The sequence below is a fragment of the Anolis carolinensis genome, chromosome 5, assembly GCF_035594765.1.
Source record: "Anolis carolinensis isolate JA03-04 chromosome 5, rAnoCar3.1.pri, whole genome shotgun sequence".
In the NCBI taxonomy this organism is placed as follows: domain Eukaryota; kingdom Metazoa; phylum Chordata; class Lepidosauria; order Squamata; family Dactyloidae; genus Anolis; species Anolis carolinensis.
This window is the reverse complement of record NC_085845.1, coordinates 179,269,443-179,288,071: the sequence shown is the minus strand read 5'-3', so window position 1 is coordinate 179,288,071 and position 18,629 is coordinate 179,269,443. Positions and strand designations below refer to the sequence as shown.

The following is an 18,629-nucleotide window of genomic DNA, read 5'->3' as shown; positions in this document are numbered from 1 at the left end:
AGCCTTTTTGAGTGTCACTGCTTGAATACCTATCAGAATAGAAACGTTTTTACAGTGTGCATCCATGGCTTGAGAATATTGCACTCTCCCAAGGAAACCTCCCTGTTGCCATTTTGTATAAAGGGACATCATCTTTATGTTATTATATAATAATAGGAGTTGAACATAACATGTTGGTGTCTATTCAGGGTCTTGAAACCAAACTTGAGTGGATAGTATACCAAGGGCTCTCTGAACTTGTCTGTGAAAAGAAAGTGGGGAAGTTGCCAGGCTTCACTTCTCAGAGAACATGGTCTTTCAAATACCTTAGACCAGACCTGTGTGTGAAGTTTTACAGGTCATAACCAGTACTTCAAATTGTGCTTGGAAATGGACCTGTAGCTAGTGGCCTGTCACAAGGGAGTTGTGTGTTCCCCATGTAGCTATCTTGCTGCAGGTCTTTGGATCAGTTGAAGTTTTCAAACCTTTATCAAAGACAATCCATCCTTTGTACAGTGCTTTACAGTAATGTATCACAGGCATGAGCAAACTTCGGCCTTCCATGTGTTTTGGACTTCAACTCCAAGAATTCTCATCCAGCTAACTGGGTGTTAGGAATTGTAGGAGTTGAAGTCCAAAACACCTGGAGGATCAAAGTTTGCAGATGTCTGCTGTATCCAGATCATCTTTGAGTCATTCTGATTGTTTCTAGAGGGAGTGAAAGATAAGGTTATAGTTTACTGGGATGGAAAACTCATGGTCCACCAGATGATGTTGGACTGCAACTCCCAACATTCCTTACTGGCTGTGTTGACCAGGGCTGCTGGAAGTTATAGTACAACATCTGGATGGCTTTGTGATTCCAGTGTCCTGCCTTAAGAGTTCAAAAGCAGGACTGCTTTAAGAGTTCAAAACCTCTTTGATGCTGTAGTCCTTTATACACTTTCTTAGGTGCAAGACCTACTCATTTCAGCGAACGCTTACTCAGGAGGGTAGTTTGGCTGTGCTTCTCTGTCTGGGGTTTGTGAACAATGTTTGAACACCCAGGCCTTGGGGGAGTTGGGAAGGGAAAAGATAATATTTTGCAATTTCATTAAAAAGGTCTCAGTTACAATGATAGTTTAGCACAGTGATTCCCAAAGTGGACGCTACCGCCCCCTGGTGGGCGCTGCAGCGATCCAGGGGGCGGTGCTGGCACCTATTAGGAGATGGGGGTGGGGCCAGGGGATGGGCGGGGCCTCTTCCCAAGTGCCGGAGACAGGGCTGAGCACCTGAGGCGCCTGTTAGGACACAGGGGGCGGAGCTAGAGTGGGCGTGGCTTCTTCCCAAGAGCCCAAGACAGGGCTGAGAATCTATACGTCTCTTGAGGCGCTTGTTGGAACACAGAGGGCGGAGCTAGGGAAGGGGGCGGGGGCGGGGCCTCCTTCCAAGAGCCCGAGGCAGGCTGAGCCTCTCCTGAGAGACCTTTTAGGACTAAAGGGCGGGGCTGGGGGCGGGGGCAGGGCCTCTTCCCAAGAGCAGGAGACAGGGCTGAGCCTCTCCCGAGAGGCCTTTTAGGACTAAAGGGCGGGGATAGGGGCGGGGGTGAGGCCTCTTCCCAAATGCACGAGACAGGGCTGAGTCTCTGTATAGCTCCCCTGAGGCACTTGTTAGAACTCCTCTAGTCCTGCCCCCTGTGACCTGGCAGGCGCCCCACCTCAGAGCTCGTAACTCCGCCCATCCCAGTCCTGGCCGCCCATTCGTGGCCCTGCCCACCTTCTCCTCCCAGCCCTGCATCTTGGACTAGGGGAGAGGCTCCGCCCCGCCCCTTGAGCAGGAGCCACACCCACCCCTCTAAGCCACACCCCCATTCCAGGGGGCACTGAGTAATATTTTTTCTGGAAAGAGAGCGGTAGGCCAAATAAGTTTGGGAACCATTGGTTTAGCATCATCATCTATATTATCCTTGATGTATGCCATGCTGTTCTTCTAGAACTGGGATCCAAGGCAGTTACCAGCAAGTTTTTTACAGCACATCAAGTTTAAAGGCAGTTGAGCTTTTCAAAAAAGTTTTAAGAGTATTTTTTCTTCAAGTGTTAATGAAGGAGTAGAGCACACACCAGCTTGATATCCCTTTACTAAAAGACACGTGAATAGGAAGGTCATTTCCCCCCTATTCCCTTTGTCTACTTTCTCCTTTGAATTTGGAATATTTTGGATTACAGAATTCTGAAGCTTGTACTAAAAACAGGAAAGTTACATTGTTGAAACACAGACAGCATCATAAACAAAATGAAAAGCATATCAGAAAAAGTAGCATCTTCTATTATATGCAGTCGGTCACAGGCATTGTTTACCTGTTGGGCTGTACAGGTGTAGCTCATATTACTATGCATGAATACAGTCACATTGAGCACAGGTAGTTGAGAAGTATTTACACCCAAGACTCTGAAAAGCCTGTATGTTGCAATATGTATATCATGTGGAGTTGCTATTATTGTGGGAGGCACTTCCTGCTGGAAAAAAGCAAGGTAATTTCTTTGATTGCATTGTAGAAAGTTGTAGCAGCTCTTACTTGACACATATAGTGTGTTTTCATCCCCAGTTTTGGGGAATTGCTTTTAAATGAGCTTATAAAGTTATAGTTCTGTATTTAGTTAACGTAATGGAATAATATACATTATTTGCAGATTAATCTTGCCTCAATATTAGAAAGGAAGAAGGTGGTCAGATTGGCCTTGTGGTTCCCAATCTGGCAGAGTATCCAGACAGAGTGTTTCTGTCATTCCCTTTATGTCTCATTAGGTACTGTTTTAATTTCAATTCTGATAATTTCCAGCCATCTTCTGAAGACTTGTGGAAGTTGCGGTTTAACAACATCTAGATTCTAGAACAGAGCTTCCCAAGCTTTTTATATTGGTGACACGCTTTCTAGACCCTCTAGAGTCGAGTGGAGTCACCTCTGAATGTTTTTGAACTGAGGCTGGATGGCCATCTGTTTTGGGGGCATTGACTGTATCTTCCTGCCTGGCTGAAGGGGGTTGGACTAGATGCCCTTCCTCCACTCAGCACTGCCTTTGTTGGTGGGGTTGGGGTGGGGTGTGGACCATTTTTCAGGTGACACAGCTGTGGATTACAGGTGACACACTAGTGTACCCTGACACACAGTTTAGAAAGATTTGCTCTAGAGAATCAAGCTTTTCCCAGCCCTTTATTAAACCTTGGTTGTTCTATACTGAGAATCAACATAGTGTACGGTAGTTGTTTAAGTGTTGGAGTACTACCCCCCTTTATATCTTATTCATCTTTACCCAAGAATCTAGGCAGGATACAACATAAATGAAAATACAATATATATCTAAAAATGCATCCAACCATTTACAATACATAGATTTTAAACACAGAAACATTAGATTAAGACACACACCATTACACAATAGTCATCCATACATATAAAAATGTCAATTTACAATTCATAGTTTAAAATTGCGCAGGCCTGCCGGAAGAGATAGGTATTTCATTATGTTTTGAATTCTGACAGCTTGCTTAGCCGTTGAATCTCTTCTAGCAGGTTATTCCACAGTCTAGGGAGACTGACAGAAAGGATTTTTGACTGATTGTTGCCAGTCTAGGCCTGCCTGGTTGAAGTAAATGTTCACCAGAGTACCTGAGTGTGTGGGGCGAATTGTACAGGAGGGGTTAACCTAGATCAAATCATGTATGAATTTAACCAACATTTAGTACTTTGCCCAAAAACTAATTGGCAACCAGTGGAGTGATTTTAATGTGGTATTAGTATTATGTTCTTCCTCCTGGGTGTACCAAATAACCAATCTGTTTGCCACATTTAGAATTAATTGGAGTTTCTGAACATTGTACAGAGATAGCCCAACGTACGATGCATTGCAGAAGTCAAGCCATGGTTGACTCTAAGAGATTAGCATTCCAATATCTGAACAACCATGGAGACTTGCTGCATGACTTTGGACAAGGTATACACTCTCTGGTTAAGAAAATCCTATGAGTTTAACAAAAATTGAAATCACTTTGAAGGCACATAATAACTTTACTGCAAGATAGCAGAACCTTATAGTTTTTTCTCCTCACATCACCAGTGGAAGCATTTGCTAAGTAGTACCGTAATTCAGGAATGCTTTGGGTATGTGACAAACACAAAGAGTTAAAGAACAAGGGTGACTCCAAAGCCTATGTTCAGCCTAGCATCTTTAGTCAGAAAATGTTTCTAGCCTGTTCACACAAACACAATGCACCCCCAGGTTTCCCCTGTCCTCATCTTTCACACACCCCATCTTTACAGACAGTTTTAAACAGGAAGAAAAAGTTCAGCTGTATAGTAATTGTTATCAAACGACTGGAAATAAAAAGCAATTGAAGATCTACAGCAAACTCTTGTTTGAGATTTGGTTCCAGATCCCCCTGTGTATGCTTAGGTCCCACTGTATATAATGGGAACAATGAATACATTGCTCAGTTCATACAATCGCACTGGTTTTTTTGTTTTGGCACCTCTGGCACTCTTTCTATTGTGATTCCCCACCAATAGCTCTTTTTTTTGTTACCTTTTTAAAGGCCGTTCCAAAATCCACAATATTCTAGCATGCAAAGCTACCAAAATTAATTTTATGCTATCTTGATTATCCTAATAAAAGGTGTCACCACAATATGGGCGACATAATTTGTTTCATGCTTAAAATGATCACCTTGCATACAGATAAATAAAATACTCCACTGCCAAAAGCTAGGGCCTTCTGTCTGTGCTATAGTTGCCATTTTATTCACTCTTATGTCTTCCATCTTCTGTCACTATGGTCAGTGGGCATAGAGCATTCCCCGGATGCAAACAGATAGATGAATCAGGCCATTTTTGTTTTGTTTTGTTTTTTGGCTCCTAGTGTAGCGTGAGCCTAATTCAAACAGAGGGACTAAATTTCAGCTGACAGGATATGGAGATTAATGGATGCACTTTCCAGACCCGAGCTGTCAACACTCATTTGTGGAATCCAGACTGTCATTAAACCCAAATAATGGCAGCCAGTCCACAAATGTGGACCAGGAGCCAGATTCTCCTGTGGGTGCAGCATGGCACCATCTGCATTTCAAGCTTGTAAGCCAAAACTCAAATGAGACGCATGCCAACAAAAGAGTAGTCTCATGCATGGTTCGTCTCAAGGGTATACTTATGCAAATATTCCTGTTAAGCCACAGAAATGATCCCTTTTATTAGCTAGTGGGTCCTGTTTCCATATAATTATTGCCTTTGCAACAGGCACCTTGGAACCCTGTCATATTCTTCCCATCTCTTCCAGGAAAAAAAACATACTATGCTATCATGACCTCACATCTCTTTTTATGGGATCTCTGTACCATGACAGTATTCAAGGAAGTTACTTTTTTGGACTAGAGCTCTTAACAATCTTTCAGCTGATTGGATCAATAGAGGGAGGGGTCTAGGAATGTAGGGATTTATTATCCAGAAAGGTAGGTTCCCCAAGCTGTCCTTGTGCTTGCATCTCTTGTAAAATGCAGGGCTCCGCAATGCACGACTGCTGGAAAAGCTTTGTTGCAAATGCACACCTAAAAGCAAGAGACTGGCGTCAGGTTTCTAATTATTTTTGAAGGTTTGGATATTTATGAGGAATAGCTTGGCATAGCCAGCAAGGCAGCAAAATGCTAATAAAATGCTTCTGACCTATTATATGTGCGTCTTACAAGTATGTTTGCAGCAAGAAGTGGAGAAAACAAGATTCAACTAGATTTGGCATGCAACTGCATCTATCTTTCCCTGAACTTGATACACAGATTTTAAAACAAAATGCCATTTAGGGAGATTATTAGAAGAAGAGGAGAGAGGAAAAGGAGCTGATTAATTCTCAGTCCTTTGTCCAGCTTTTTGCTCAAGCTCCTAGGTACAACCATCTACTTCTCCCCCTTGTGGCATTAGAACGGGCAAAGTTGTTACCAGAGTTTCCCAGTACTAGAAGCTTTGTCAAAGCAAACAGAATGTTAGGTCTATTTTTAAAAATTATATGGCAATCTTATATTATCTCCCCAATAAAATATCATGCCATAGCCCAGGGGTGAGACACATGCAAACCTCCAGATGTTGTTGGATTCTAATTCATTGAATATGGCCAACAGTATGAGATGCTGGGAGCTGCAGTTCAGCAACATCTGGAGGGATACATGATGCCTATTTCTCCCATGGCTGGATTCCAGGATGTTTTGACTGTAATATCCCATCTCACTCACTGTCTTGGACTAGCTAAAGATGGTGGAGGTTGTGGTACAGTGCATAGATAGTGCCAAGTTGTGGAGAGCTGAAGGCAGTGATGATCCTCAGAGCAAAAGATCTTGCAGATTACCACCCAAAGATCAGCCAGCAAATGGAGGCAGGAGCACCAGATCCAGCTATCATGCTAGTCTCCGGGTGTACTTGGTATAGGAGTTCATATTTGTAAAAAAGATATTATCATGGAGTGGCTAGCTGGGTGTTTATGTAGCTATAAATGCTCATTGTATTACTTTTACTAAATGATATGTTCATGATTTAAAATGCAATGCTCTCTACAATGTACATAGCTTGATCTGCTTATGTGCCTTGGGAATAAATGTAATAGTGCTGTCTCCAAGGGACAAACAAGCATCAAGTGTTAAACACAAGGCAGTCGTTTCTTGGTTTATTGAATTCTTGGTCAGGGGTTTTATGCAAAAAACAAACTTTCAACAGTAATGGAAACATCTGTAAAATGTGACATTTAACTTGTTTCATTTTCCACAAGCTGCCAAAACCACAAGACCTCCTTAGCTTCGTAGACCTGTCACTGCACTTACATGTCACTGAAAAGCCTTTTAGGGAGGGATGCCAGAATAAAAATTTACCCCTGTATTTTCTTTAATTAAGGGGCATAAAAGTGTTGGAACTTGGCCTGTAATGAGCACAATTACCTTAAGTGTGACGGAAGATGCCACCCCTTCTGATGTCTTTTTGCCACCTTCTGTGACACAGGGAAGAGGCTGTCATTTTGTCATTTCCCTCAGCCAGCAAAATGTCTTGGACCTACCCTGGTAATGGGTTGTGCAAGACACTTCTGTTTGAATATGTGGAATGCCATTATCTGGAGATGAGAGCAAGTATTTAGCTCGATTATCTAATTTTGAATTTAAGCAGCTTCTTGTTTCCTTAAAAAGCGAACTCCCCAGTTGCATGTGCATTCTTTGTAGAGTTCTTTTCTCACCATACAAATGCTTCTCTTTCATCTTCAGTTTGTGTAATTGCTATGATCTGTGGAGGATTCTTTTCATGAACAGTTTTCTGTGTTTGCTTTCGTTAGGCACACCGTGAAGGAAAGCTTCACAAATTGCTTGATGTGAATGGCCGAGCAGAGGGAGCATCTTATGACTATGATCTGATAGTCATTGGAGGGGGTTCTGGCGGACTTGCAGCGTCCAAGGTAAGAGCAACAAAAATACTTATGAAAGAAGCTTGGTTTTGCAGGTCAGTGTAGTGCTGGATCTGCTCTGGGTTTTATTCTAAACCTTTAAAGCAATATCCAACCTATTTTGAGTTTAGGTTTCAGTGTTTTTGATAGTATATTTAAAGTTCAGGCTGAACTCCAGAGTAGATTTGTTTCTCCATTGATGTCTGATTCTCCAGTGGTTTCTAAATCAGGATTTTTTTGGGAGTCCTCTCCTCCATGCATCACACAACTGCTCCAGGGTTTTAATGTTCAGGGGACTGTGCCTTTCTTGCTGATAGAAACAACTGCATACCATTTTTAGCCTTCTCTGTCCATACAGCTCCATCATTCATCAGAAGCTTTCAGATTCACCATCTGGATTTGAGTTGTTATGGATACATGTCACTTCTTTACTGTTTACTGAGCAGTGAAAAAATCTCAAGTATCTGGAGAGGTCTTGAATTTGAAGGAGCAGTGGTTTCCAACTTTTGTTTGATCAGGGACCACCAGTGGACCATGGCCCAAGATTTGGAAACCACTGACCTATGATGATATGTTCAGTTATTTGTAATATCTACAAGGCATGCATTAGTCCTTCTGATATGATAGGGTTTTGCCTCCCATGAGTCCTAGCCTGAAGATATGATGGGATTTGCAGTCCAACCAGTTATAGAAGGGGTTACACAATTCCTTAGCCTTGCCAAAGTACAGAGCAAATCCCTACTAATAGGACTTTTAATGAAAATACATTAATTTTAGAATTCAGAACATAGCTACTGATAAATAATTCTCTGAAATCTTAACCTTAGGCATGAAATGTGCAAAGTTCTTTGGGTTTAGTATTTTCCATTTAGCCCTCTTATTGTTCAATAAAATGAAAAATGTAATAGCTTTGAAGGAGCACAACTGAGTGATGTGCTCATGAATTATGTAGATTTTTAAAAGCAGACACTGTTGATCATCAGCTTGGAAATTAGCAGAATGAATTGGGGGGGAAACAGAAAGAGGGGATTCATAAATACTATCTATACTGAGAGGAAGAGAACATATCTTTCAGGCAGTATTTTTTGGAACACATTTGTGAGTTAGGCTATAAACCTGTTGGCACAGGGAATCTGATGGCTTTCACATGGATTGGATTGTAGCTCCCATTTATTCAGCTGGCTTGACCAATGGCTGTTGTAGTCCAAAACATTGGGGAAATCCTGGGTTACCCACCCATTGTGCTAGAGACTTTTCTAGGAGCATTAGCATCATGTCAGTTCTCTCAGTATTGTCTGCACCCATAATGTGAATCCATGTCATCCTCCAGCATGACATAGTACTTTGTGTGTTGGATTACAACTAGGCTAGAATCTCTGCTTTGCTATGAAAACTCACTGGTTGACTTTGGGGAAGTCATACACTCTTAAGGGAGCTTCCTAGCATTGGTTATGCTGGCTAGGAGTTCTGGAAGTTGCAGTCCAGTGAGCTCTAGAGGACCCCTAATGACTTTTCAAAGTTTTACAGAAGTCTATCCTACTGTTACCTAGAGAGCAAATGGATTAGATTTGGGGCCATTTCAATGTAAAGTACATGCTCTTTTGTATCTGTGCCATTTTATAAATTTGAAAATTAAACTGAGGAGCTGAGGAAAATGGCATTTGCCCTTAGCTTTAAGGGTACTTCATAAAGATTTTATTATATTCCTGCTAATACCCAAGGGTAATTTTGGTACTAATTATTTCACTTCTTCATGGCTTGTGCTGAGATTTAATTGGTTTTTTCCACAGCCTGTGTTTCATTATGACGGTGAGATATGTAGTTGCTTTTTGGTAGAGGCTTGTTGCTTTTTCAGATGATATACCGATGGTAATGTATGAAACCAGCATACTAGGAACATAGAATGAAGATCTCAATTCCTGCATTACTTGAGATGTGGAAACCCTTTTTGATTTGTATTTTTTACGGTCTCTGGCAAATTAGTTGTGAGCTAAGCACAGGACAGAGTTGATCGTGAGTACAGATAACACAAAACTATCACAGATATGTTTCCACGAGCAAAGCTTGAGTGGTTGTTTTTAATATCATAATTCCCAGAATCCTTTGGTCATAATGGTGGATGATGGTTTCCTTATAGTTAAGTTTCTTTTTTTGCAATAACTAAAGAATTCACATTGCAAATATAATTTTGTGGTGTAATTCTTCTGGGAACCTTTAATGGAGTGTGTGAACACATTATTTTTTTAATCACATATGAATGGCATGTAACCTTTTGATGTTCCTTTAAAGTAGTGTTTAAAGTAGTGGCCTTCCAGATGTTTTGGATTTCAGCCCCAGAATCCCTGGTCATTGGCCAAGGCAGCTGAGACTTCTGGGAGTTGAAGCCCAAAACACCTGGAGGACTAGAATTTGGGAATCACTGCTTTAAAGTAACCACTAACTTTTAAATAATGGCAAAATAAAAAATATTCCGAAGTAAACACTGCAGTATTACATCAACAAAAATGATTTTAGCCTTGGAACAATGATTGTAGTTTATTTGAAAAATAACTTATCAGGCTCTTAGCTTCTTTCCTCCTATCCTCACCCCGACATTTGAAAGTCCATAAATTTCATGCTTTTAAAGGGATTTGAGCATGCAGCATCTGTGTTAAAATATGCAAAGCTATTTTATCAGTTCTGCTTGAGCTTAATAGAATTATGTTGTTCTTGGCTAACTCACAACAGAAATAAATTGTCTCTATTTAGGTATTTATATATACTCTGCTTTTGCTTTGCCAATTCATTAGTAACTGGGAATGGGCCACACACCCATTATAATTGGATTTTTAATTCATTGGCACTTGCATTTGTGTTCTTCATGGTGATGTGACATACCTGTCTCATGTTCTTGGGCCTCCTGATTTAACTTTGTAATGATATTTCCCCCACATTTGCTGCTGCTGCTTATGACTTTCTGGGTGTGAAGATCTATAAACACATCAATTTATAATAGTTAATTCATGATTAATAGGTACTCGTTCTCAGAATCTGATGCCACAGTCTTGCATTAGTCTCTGCCCCCAGATTGTTGTGTTCTGCTGCAACAACTATTATCACTGCTCTTCCAACTGAACCTTTTGAAAGTCTCCATTCTCACTTTAGTATCATTTTCGTCCTGTGACTGTAGCAACCACAATTGGGAAGTGAGCAAGTCTGCAGGGTATTTGGGCACCTGACATTGAGAGAACATTCTGGTGCCTTCTTAATGGCTCCATTGCATTTTTGGAGGCCACAGTGGAGAACCAAAATGGAAAATCGCTGATTATACTCTGCTGATTATCATGGCAAGCCCAGTGTTAGTGTTAGTGTTAGTGATGGGCTCTAACCTGCACAGTTGGCTCAACAATTGCCTCTGAGCATGCCACACATTAAAGGTTTTACTTGGAAAGGTGGCACATTTTTATGTGACTAATATCCTCAGTTTTGGTTAGGTGCTTAGGGGCAAACGAGGCATCCTATTATTAACACCTGGGATATGTATGTTTGCTTAACCTGCATAAGTTTGCCTGTATTTCTTCACACAAGCTACATCAGTGGTTCTCAACCTTTGAGTCCCCAAATGATCTGGTCTACAACTCCCAGAAATCCCAGCTAATTTATCAGCTGTTAGGATTTCTGGGAGCTGAAGGCCAAAACATCTGGGGACCCATAGGTTGAGAACCACTGAGCTACATAATCTTGATCAGGAACGTAGTTTCAATCTAGACCAGTGATTCCCAAAATGGGCGCTACCATCCCCCGGTGGGCGCTGGAGTGATCAAGGGGGGCGGTGATGGCGCCTGTGAGGACACACAGGGGGTGGAGCTAGAGGAGTGGGCGTGGCTTCTTCCCAAGAGCCCAAGACAGGGCTGAGAATCTATACCTCTCCTGAGGTCCTTGTTGGGACACAGAGGGCAGAGCTAGGGAAGGGGGCAGGGCCTCCTTCCAAGAGCCTGAGACAGGGCTGAGCCTCTATACCTCTCCTGAGAGGCCTTTTAGGACTAAAGGACAGGGCTGGGGCAGGGGCGGGGCCTCTTCCCAAGAGCCTCTGTAACAAGAGCGCTTGTTAGAACACAGGGGCGGGGTATAGAGGTCCAGCCCCGTCAGGCACTTGGGAAGAGGCCCCGCCCCCTCCTCTAGCCCCACCCCCTGTGTCCTGACAGGCACTGCAGGACAGGGATTGAAGCTCAGCCCTGCCTCAGAGCTCGTAATTCCACTCATTCCAGTCCTGGCCTCCCATTTGTGGCCCCGCCCACCTCCCCCTCCCAGCCCTGCATCTTGGACTGGGTAGAGGCTCAGCCCTGCCCTCTTGAGCAGGAACCACGCCCACCCCTCTAAGCCACACCCCCTTTCCAGGGGGTCCTGAGTAATATTTTTTCTGGAAAGGGGGCGGTAGCCCAAATAAGTTTGGGAACCACTGATCAAGACCAAATATCACAACAGATTTCTGACCAGCCTTCCCTCACCCTTCCCTTTGGCTCCTGTTTGCTTCTGGAGGTACCCGTTCTAAAATACAGAACCTACAACAGCAAATCAGAATTGGGGTGATGGTGGGTTTTTGTTTGGCAAGCTTGTGGCTACCTTTTCTCCCAAAGAAGCGGTGCATTTAAGTTGTTGTTGTGTGTCTTTTAAGTGGTTTCTAATCCACAAAAATGGCGCTCCATGCAGTCATGCCTGCCACATGGCCTTGGAGGTGTCTACGGACAACGCTGGCTCTTCGGCTTAGAAATGGAGATGAGCACCAACCCCCAGAGTCGGTCACGACTGGACTTAACGTCAGGGGAAAACCTTTACCTTTACCTTTTAATCCACAAAATATCTTGTTCTTTTAAAGCATGTTTAGTGTGTCTTACATTTGTGTCTTATTGCATCCTACTATTTTTTAATGTTGCAAATTGTTGTTGTGTTCCTTCAACTCATTTCTGAGTTATAGCGACCCTAAAGCAGACCCAGTCATGAGATTTTCTTGGCAAACTTTGTTCAGAGAGGGGTTTCTATTGCTTTCCTCTGAAACAGAGAATGTTTGAGCTGCCCAAGGAATCATGATTAAGTGGGTATTTGAACCCTAGATTCCAGAGTTATAATGCTTAAACCACAACACCTACACTGGCATCCCCCCCCCTTTTAAAAACCATGGATTTTATAATGTGTAGCATATTTCTCTGATTTGGATGATGGTCAGTTGCAACCTATAAGTCTACCATTACATATAGGGTATTGGATTGCTGTGTTTTTTCTGGACTGTATGGCCATGTTCCAGAAGCATTCTCTCCTGATGTTTCACCCACATCTATGGCAGGCATCCTCAGAGGTTGTGAGGTCTATTGGAAACTATGCAAGTGATGTTTATATATATTTGTGGAATGTTCAGAGTGGGAAAAAGAACTCTTGTCTGCCCGAGGCAAGTGTGAATGTTGCAATTCACTGGCTTGATTAGCACTAAATAGCCTCGCAGCTTCAAAGCTTTGCTGCTTCCTGCCTGGGGGAATCCTTTTCTTTCTCCCCTCTGAACATTCTACAGATATATAAGCACCACTTGCCTAGTTTCCAATAGATCTCACAACCTCTGAGGATGCCTGCTATAGATGTGGGTGAAACATCAGGAGGGAATGCTTCTGGAACATGGCCATATAGCCCAGAAAACTCACAGAAACCTAGTGATTTTGGCCATGAAAGCCTTTGACAACATATATTATGTGTCATGATTTGTCTTCAAGTGCTTAAAACAGATCATGACTTGAAGACTTTTTTTTTCATGTCTGGAGCAATTTGAGAAACTGCAAGTTGTTTCTGATGTGAGAAATTGGCTATCTGCAAGAACGTTGCCCAGGGGACACCCAGACTTTTTAAAAAAATGTTTTTACCATCCTTGTGGAAGGCTTCTCCCATGTCTCTGCATGCAGCTGGAGCTGATTGAGGGAGCTCATCCATGCTCTCCCCAGGTAGAATTTTAACCGGCAACTTTCAAGTCAGCAACCCAACCTGCCGGCACAAGGCTTTAACTCACTACATCACCAAAGACTAAGACTGAGTTTATGTGCCCATGTCACTTAAAAGTTGCATCATTTCTTGTCTCAGGGGAAAAAAAAACTCTAAAATAATGAGGTGTTTGGAGTATAATACCATGTGATCCAAAGTCTTTAAGGACCATTCATGTAATGAATGCTACCTATCATTTGACGAAGTTGTGGTTAATTCAGGCAGCCAGATTATCCTCTGGCATTTAATTAAGTTCATGTTGTTACAGTTTATTTCCCCCTGCCCCCAGCATTCAGCTAAATGTTGCTTTTGCTTCACGATTAAAGTAATTGCCATGAAAATCCAATCTTGTGTTTTCATCAAAAGAGAAAATGAAACAGGGAATTGAATGAAATTTCTCTGAGAGGTTTCCTCACCTCATCCCTCTCTCACACACACTTTAGACAAAGATTAACAAATCCATTTTGGCAATATGTTTTCCCAATAATTGACTGTCATGCCAATTAGTAATTTGCTTGAGGGAAGAATTGCCCCTTGTGATGTATGGTTACTTATGCACAAATAAAATTCTATTGTTTTTAAAATCAGCATCAGTTCCATGGGTGTTTAGAATAGTATCAGGTATAATGACAGTAATTATGGGGAATTACTTGTGTTATAATGCAGCCTGTATATTCTTTTAGACACACTTCAGTTTCCATTTTTGACTGGCCTTCCCACTCATTCAGTATTTAGTCAGTTGCTGGTTGTTCAGTGTAAAATTGGCTTAATCTTGGATTGCATCCTCATCCTTTCTTAGAAAATAAATTGGTGCACAATTTAAATAGGATATCAGTTGATATCAGTTTTCATTAAATGGACCAAGATGTACATCTGATCTTCTAGACGGAGAGAGGCAGCATGTTGTTCTAGCTTGAATGTTGTGCTTGGCCTGGAGGGGACCAGGGTTCAAATGTTTGCTTGATCATGGAAACTGACCAGATGACTTTGAGCAAGTTCCACTCTAATTTTCAGAGGAAGGCAGTGGTAAATCCCCTTTGAACCAATCTTGTCAAGAGAAACAATCTTGTCAAGAAAATCTTGTCACCATACATCTAAATTTCAGTTCTTACCACATAGTTGGGAACAATGGATGGTGTAATCTGTCATTTGAAGTTCAGAAAGTTGAGAGAAAGTTCAGCTTGTTAGTCTGGATAAGAAGTAAGAAGTGCAATTCTCTTATTTGGAAATGGCTCTGAACTCTTACAGCTTTTTGGGATGTACTGTAATTGCTTGCCATTGTTCTATTTGCTGCATGACAATGGGCCATTGCCCAACTTCTTTAATGATTGGGTCATTGTGTTACTTCATTGTGTTACTTCTATAATCTTCAAGATTGGTGTGGGTGATGGCTGCTATCCATTTCCCTCCTCTTCCTCATTCATGTTCACTGAGCATTAACAGGGGGCAAGCTGCTAGTTTAGGTTCCTGGGCATAGCTCTAGTTCTAGTTCCTAGGAACAGCAACAACAGTAAATGTTGTAACTTCAAAAAGATGGTCAAATTTATGATGAAATAAAGTTTTGTGGATGCTGAGTACTTTGTCAGGTGCACAATTGGTTAACCTGAAGTTGGCAGATTTATGTACCACCTATGACATAAGATATACCAATTTGTGGTGAATTTGCTAATTTGATGGTGAATTTGCTAATTTGATGTTGATACATAAGATGTCCGTGGAACTGGACAGCTACTGTGAAAGCTTATGTATTAATGATTGCTGAGGGCCTTCCAGCCTTAAATCTAGCAATTAGACATTATAATAATCTTGAGCTGAGGAGATACCAACATTTACTTTGTAGTGTATTATTTCTTCACTGTCCAGGGCCACAGAGGTCTCCACCCTAGGGGTTCCTCTGTTTCTACTCCACCATGTCTGTAATGAATATGTTAGCCTTTGAAGTGACACAAGGATCTTATTCTTTTGTGCAACAGAGTAACACAACAATTCCCTTAGAAATAATTTCTGATTAGAACTGTAGATCTTCATTTCTTCAGTGGTACAGCCATAAACAACCACTGGCCCTAGGGTTGTATGCAATCTCAGCTCAGTTTCAAAACCTCCTACTAGCAGTCACCTTAGACCTATGGCAAGAGCAGTCTGTGACTTCCCTAGAACCCATTGCACCAGAACGTGAACTTTGATTTTTAAAAAAGCTTCTCCTTTTCTGCTTTAGGAGGTGAAATGATGACCTTATTGTGTGTGTTTTTGTGCTCCTTCAAGTTGTCTATTAGCTTGATGGCAGCCCATGAATTTCATAAGGTTGTTTTAGGCAACGAATGCTGCAGTGGCACAATGGGTTAAGTCCTTGTGCCAGCTGAACTGCTGACCTGAAGGTTGGCAGTTTGAATCTGCATCTGCGATCTGCTCCTATCTGTCAGCCCCAGCTTCCCATGCAGGGAAATGAGAGAAGCCTCCCACAGGATGGTAAAACATCTGGGTATCCTGGTAACACGTCTTTGTAAATGGCCATTTCTCTCGCACCAGAAGCAAATTGCAGTATGTTCTCTATTCACCTCTGACACGATAGAAAAAGGCAAAGAATATTCAGACATGATTTTGCTAGTTTCTTTCTTGGAAATATATCCTACATCACCTGCTATCCATAGACAGCCTGTTATCTAAGTACTAAATGTCCCTGGAAAAAAATTCCTTTGAGGAGGAGAAAAATACTAGAAACAGCCCAGTGACAATTGGGTTGGCTTAATGGTAATGGAATACTGAATGACTATGGGAGATAATTCAAAGCAATTTAGGGGAAAGGCAGTTAACTAAACTGGAAGAGGGCATACTTGGGTGATAGCACATTTTTTTTGCAGATTCCACATTACCTATAATGTATTTTTTGCATGTTTTCAATTCATACTATTGGTGGAATTTCTACCTTTCAAAAGTTTGTTTTTATTTCGTATCCAGGAAGCTGCCAAACTTGGCAAGAAGGTCATGGTTCTAGATTTTGTGGTCCCAACTCCCATGGGAACAACATGGGGTAAGTAATTGGTTCTCAACTTCTGTTATTTGGAAAGCTGCCTTCTGTTTATGTATTGAATTTCTTTTTACCTTCAGCCAATGTGACATGTGTTGCTTAATTTTTTGAAATGAAATGTTGAGTCGTAATTCCAAGCAACTTCAGTGATGCATAAATCAATAAATAAGGTTGATGGGAGTTGCAGTTGAATGACACCTAGATTGCCCACTCTTAACTTATAGGCAATTGGGTTTTCCCTCCTTCAGGAGGAAGTAAAGACAGCTCTTTTGTAAAGTAAATAATAACATAATAATAATGATAAATTTTATTTCTAACCCATACCTTTTTCCCTGGAAATATCTCCCCAGAGGGGAGAGAAGTGTCAAGAGAAGGCTGACAGCCTTCTATCGCTGTCAGTCTTCCATAGAGAAGGCTAACAGCTACTAAAAATGAACAGATCAGAGTTTTTAATGATTGTGCCCTTGTTTGCTATGATCTCCAGCTAGGCATAAGTTCCCATATGAAACAGAACATGTCTTTTTCCATTTCCAGGACTTGGAGGAACTTGTGTGAATGTAGGCTGCATACCTAAAAAGCTCATGCACCAGACAGCTTTGCTTGGGCAAGCCTTACGAGATGCCCCTAAGTTTGGTTGGAAGTTGGACGACAAGGGTAAGAATATAGAATGCATTTATCTTGTATATTCTTGTTTAGAGTACTAAACCAGAGAAAGAGGAAGTTAAAGAAACAAGGAGAGATTGTGGGATTCAAATATTTCACGGCCTCTTTGTTTAAAGTGCAAAAAATTATGTATTTTTACAAGAAATTGTTATAGTTACTTTTAAAATGTCTTGTAATAAGCAGAGATAGGGAAACTGACAGCGCAAACAAGAGTGCCTAGAGGGCATGTTGAAGCATATTCATTCATAACAAAGAGACTGACACAAACCTATAATGATATCAAAGCAAATATGAATTTTACATATGTAAGACCTTCACTTTAAAAAAAATGGTTTGGGTGATTTCAAAACGTGCTGATACAGCAACATACAAAGCATTTTGCACCTTGTTCTTCCGCATCATTATCCTCATGTTGTGTCAGCAAAACTCCACAAACCGGGTAATCTTAATTTAATTTTCAAGAAAGGGAGGGGGATAGCCATGGGGCATGTGTGGGTCTGTTATTAGGCAACTGCTACTGGAAACTGAATTCTTTGGGAAACTCAAGACCTAAATGAAAACTAGTTTCTCTTTCTTTTAATGTTCAGCCGTAAAGCACAGTTGGGATACCATGACGGAAGCAATTCAGAATTATATCGGCTCTTTGAATTGGGGATATAGGGTATCTCTTCGGGAGAAAAGCATCACATATGAAAATGCTTATGGAGAATTTGCTGGGCCACACAAAATAAAGGTACTGAAGCTTATCTCTTTTCCACCTTCTGCATCATAACTCTTGTACTTCTTTTCCTGGAAGGTTGTCAACTTGTTGGTGTGAAATTAGAATATACAACTTTATTTGGCAGCCAGACCCCAGCAAGGCATTCTAGATCAGGAATAGGAACATCCAACCCACCAAATATTTGTGGTGTGCAGAGTGGATGGAAGTTGTAGTCCAAAAAAATCTGGAGGGCCACAAGTCCCCCCCCCCTTGGGTTTGCCGGGAGATTTGTTAGAAGAAGCAAGGTTTGACAGCTATGGATTGCATTTCATGGTCCCTTATCCATGAATGCTTAGGATGCAAAACATGTGTCTTTTAGCTGCCACAGATTATGATGGGTTTTTTTCTGGTCTTTTGTTCTAGATTTCATCAATAGTATTAACTGTGCAAAGCTTAGGAAGCCTGCCCCAGTGGGAGATATGGAGTGGAAGTGGATGAATCGTGAATTTTTGAAAGCAAGAGTTAGGTGTGCACTTTGAGAGTCAGGATGTGAGGAAACCTCAGGCAACCATAGGGAACAAAGTGGAAAAAAGGGTTCTAGATTTTTTGCATGGGGCTATTTTAAAACTACGTCCTGGGTCTAGGTTGCATAATCACTCTTTTGGTCTATGTACACTGGGGCTGAGGAATTATTTGGGGTGGATATCAGCTTATATGGTCCCATCCCCCCACAATTTTGGACTCCCAGGTATAGTGTCAGGTTGAGCTTCTCCACTTGGTGCTTTGGTTAGGAACCCAGCTTGACCTCTCCTTTCTCTCTTCC

At 41.6% G+C, this 18,629-nt stretch overlaps 1 protein-coding gene across 3 annotated transcripts in view; it reads left to right on the top strand.

Annotated features, from left to right (window-relative positions):
- Nucleotides 1-18,629, top strand: part of txnrd1 (thioredoxin reductase 1) — an 86,505-nt gene that overhangs the window by 43,686 nt on the left and 24,190 nt on the right. For all 3 annotated transcript variants that reach the window (XM_062983043.1, XM_062983042.1, XM_008110591.3), the window contains 4 exons: nucleotides 7,311-7,430; nucleotides 16,374-16,446; nucleotides 16,978-17,097; nucleotides 17,694-17,839. In XM_062983043.1, coding sequence (XP_062839113.1) covers nucleotides 7,311-7,430; nucleotides 16,374-16,446; nucleotides 16,978-17,097; nucleotides 17,694-17,839 — 459 coding nt within the window. The remainder of the gene's footprint in view (nucleotides 1-7,310; nucleotides 7,431-16,373; nucleotides 16,447-16,977; nucleotides 17,098-17,693; nucleotides 17,840-18,629) is intronic.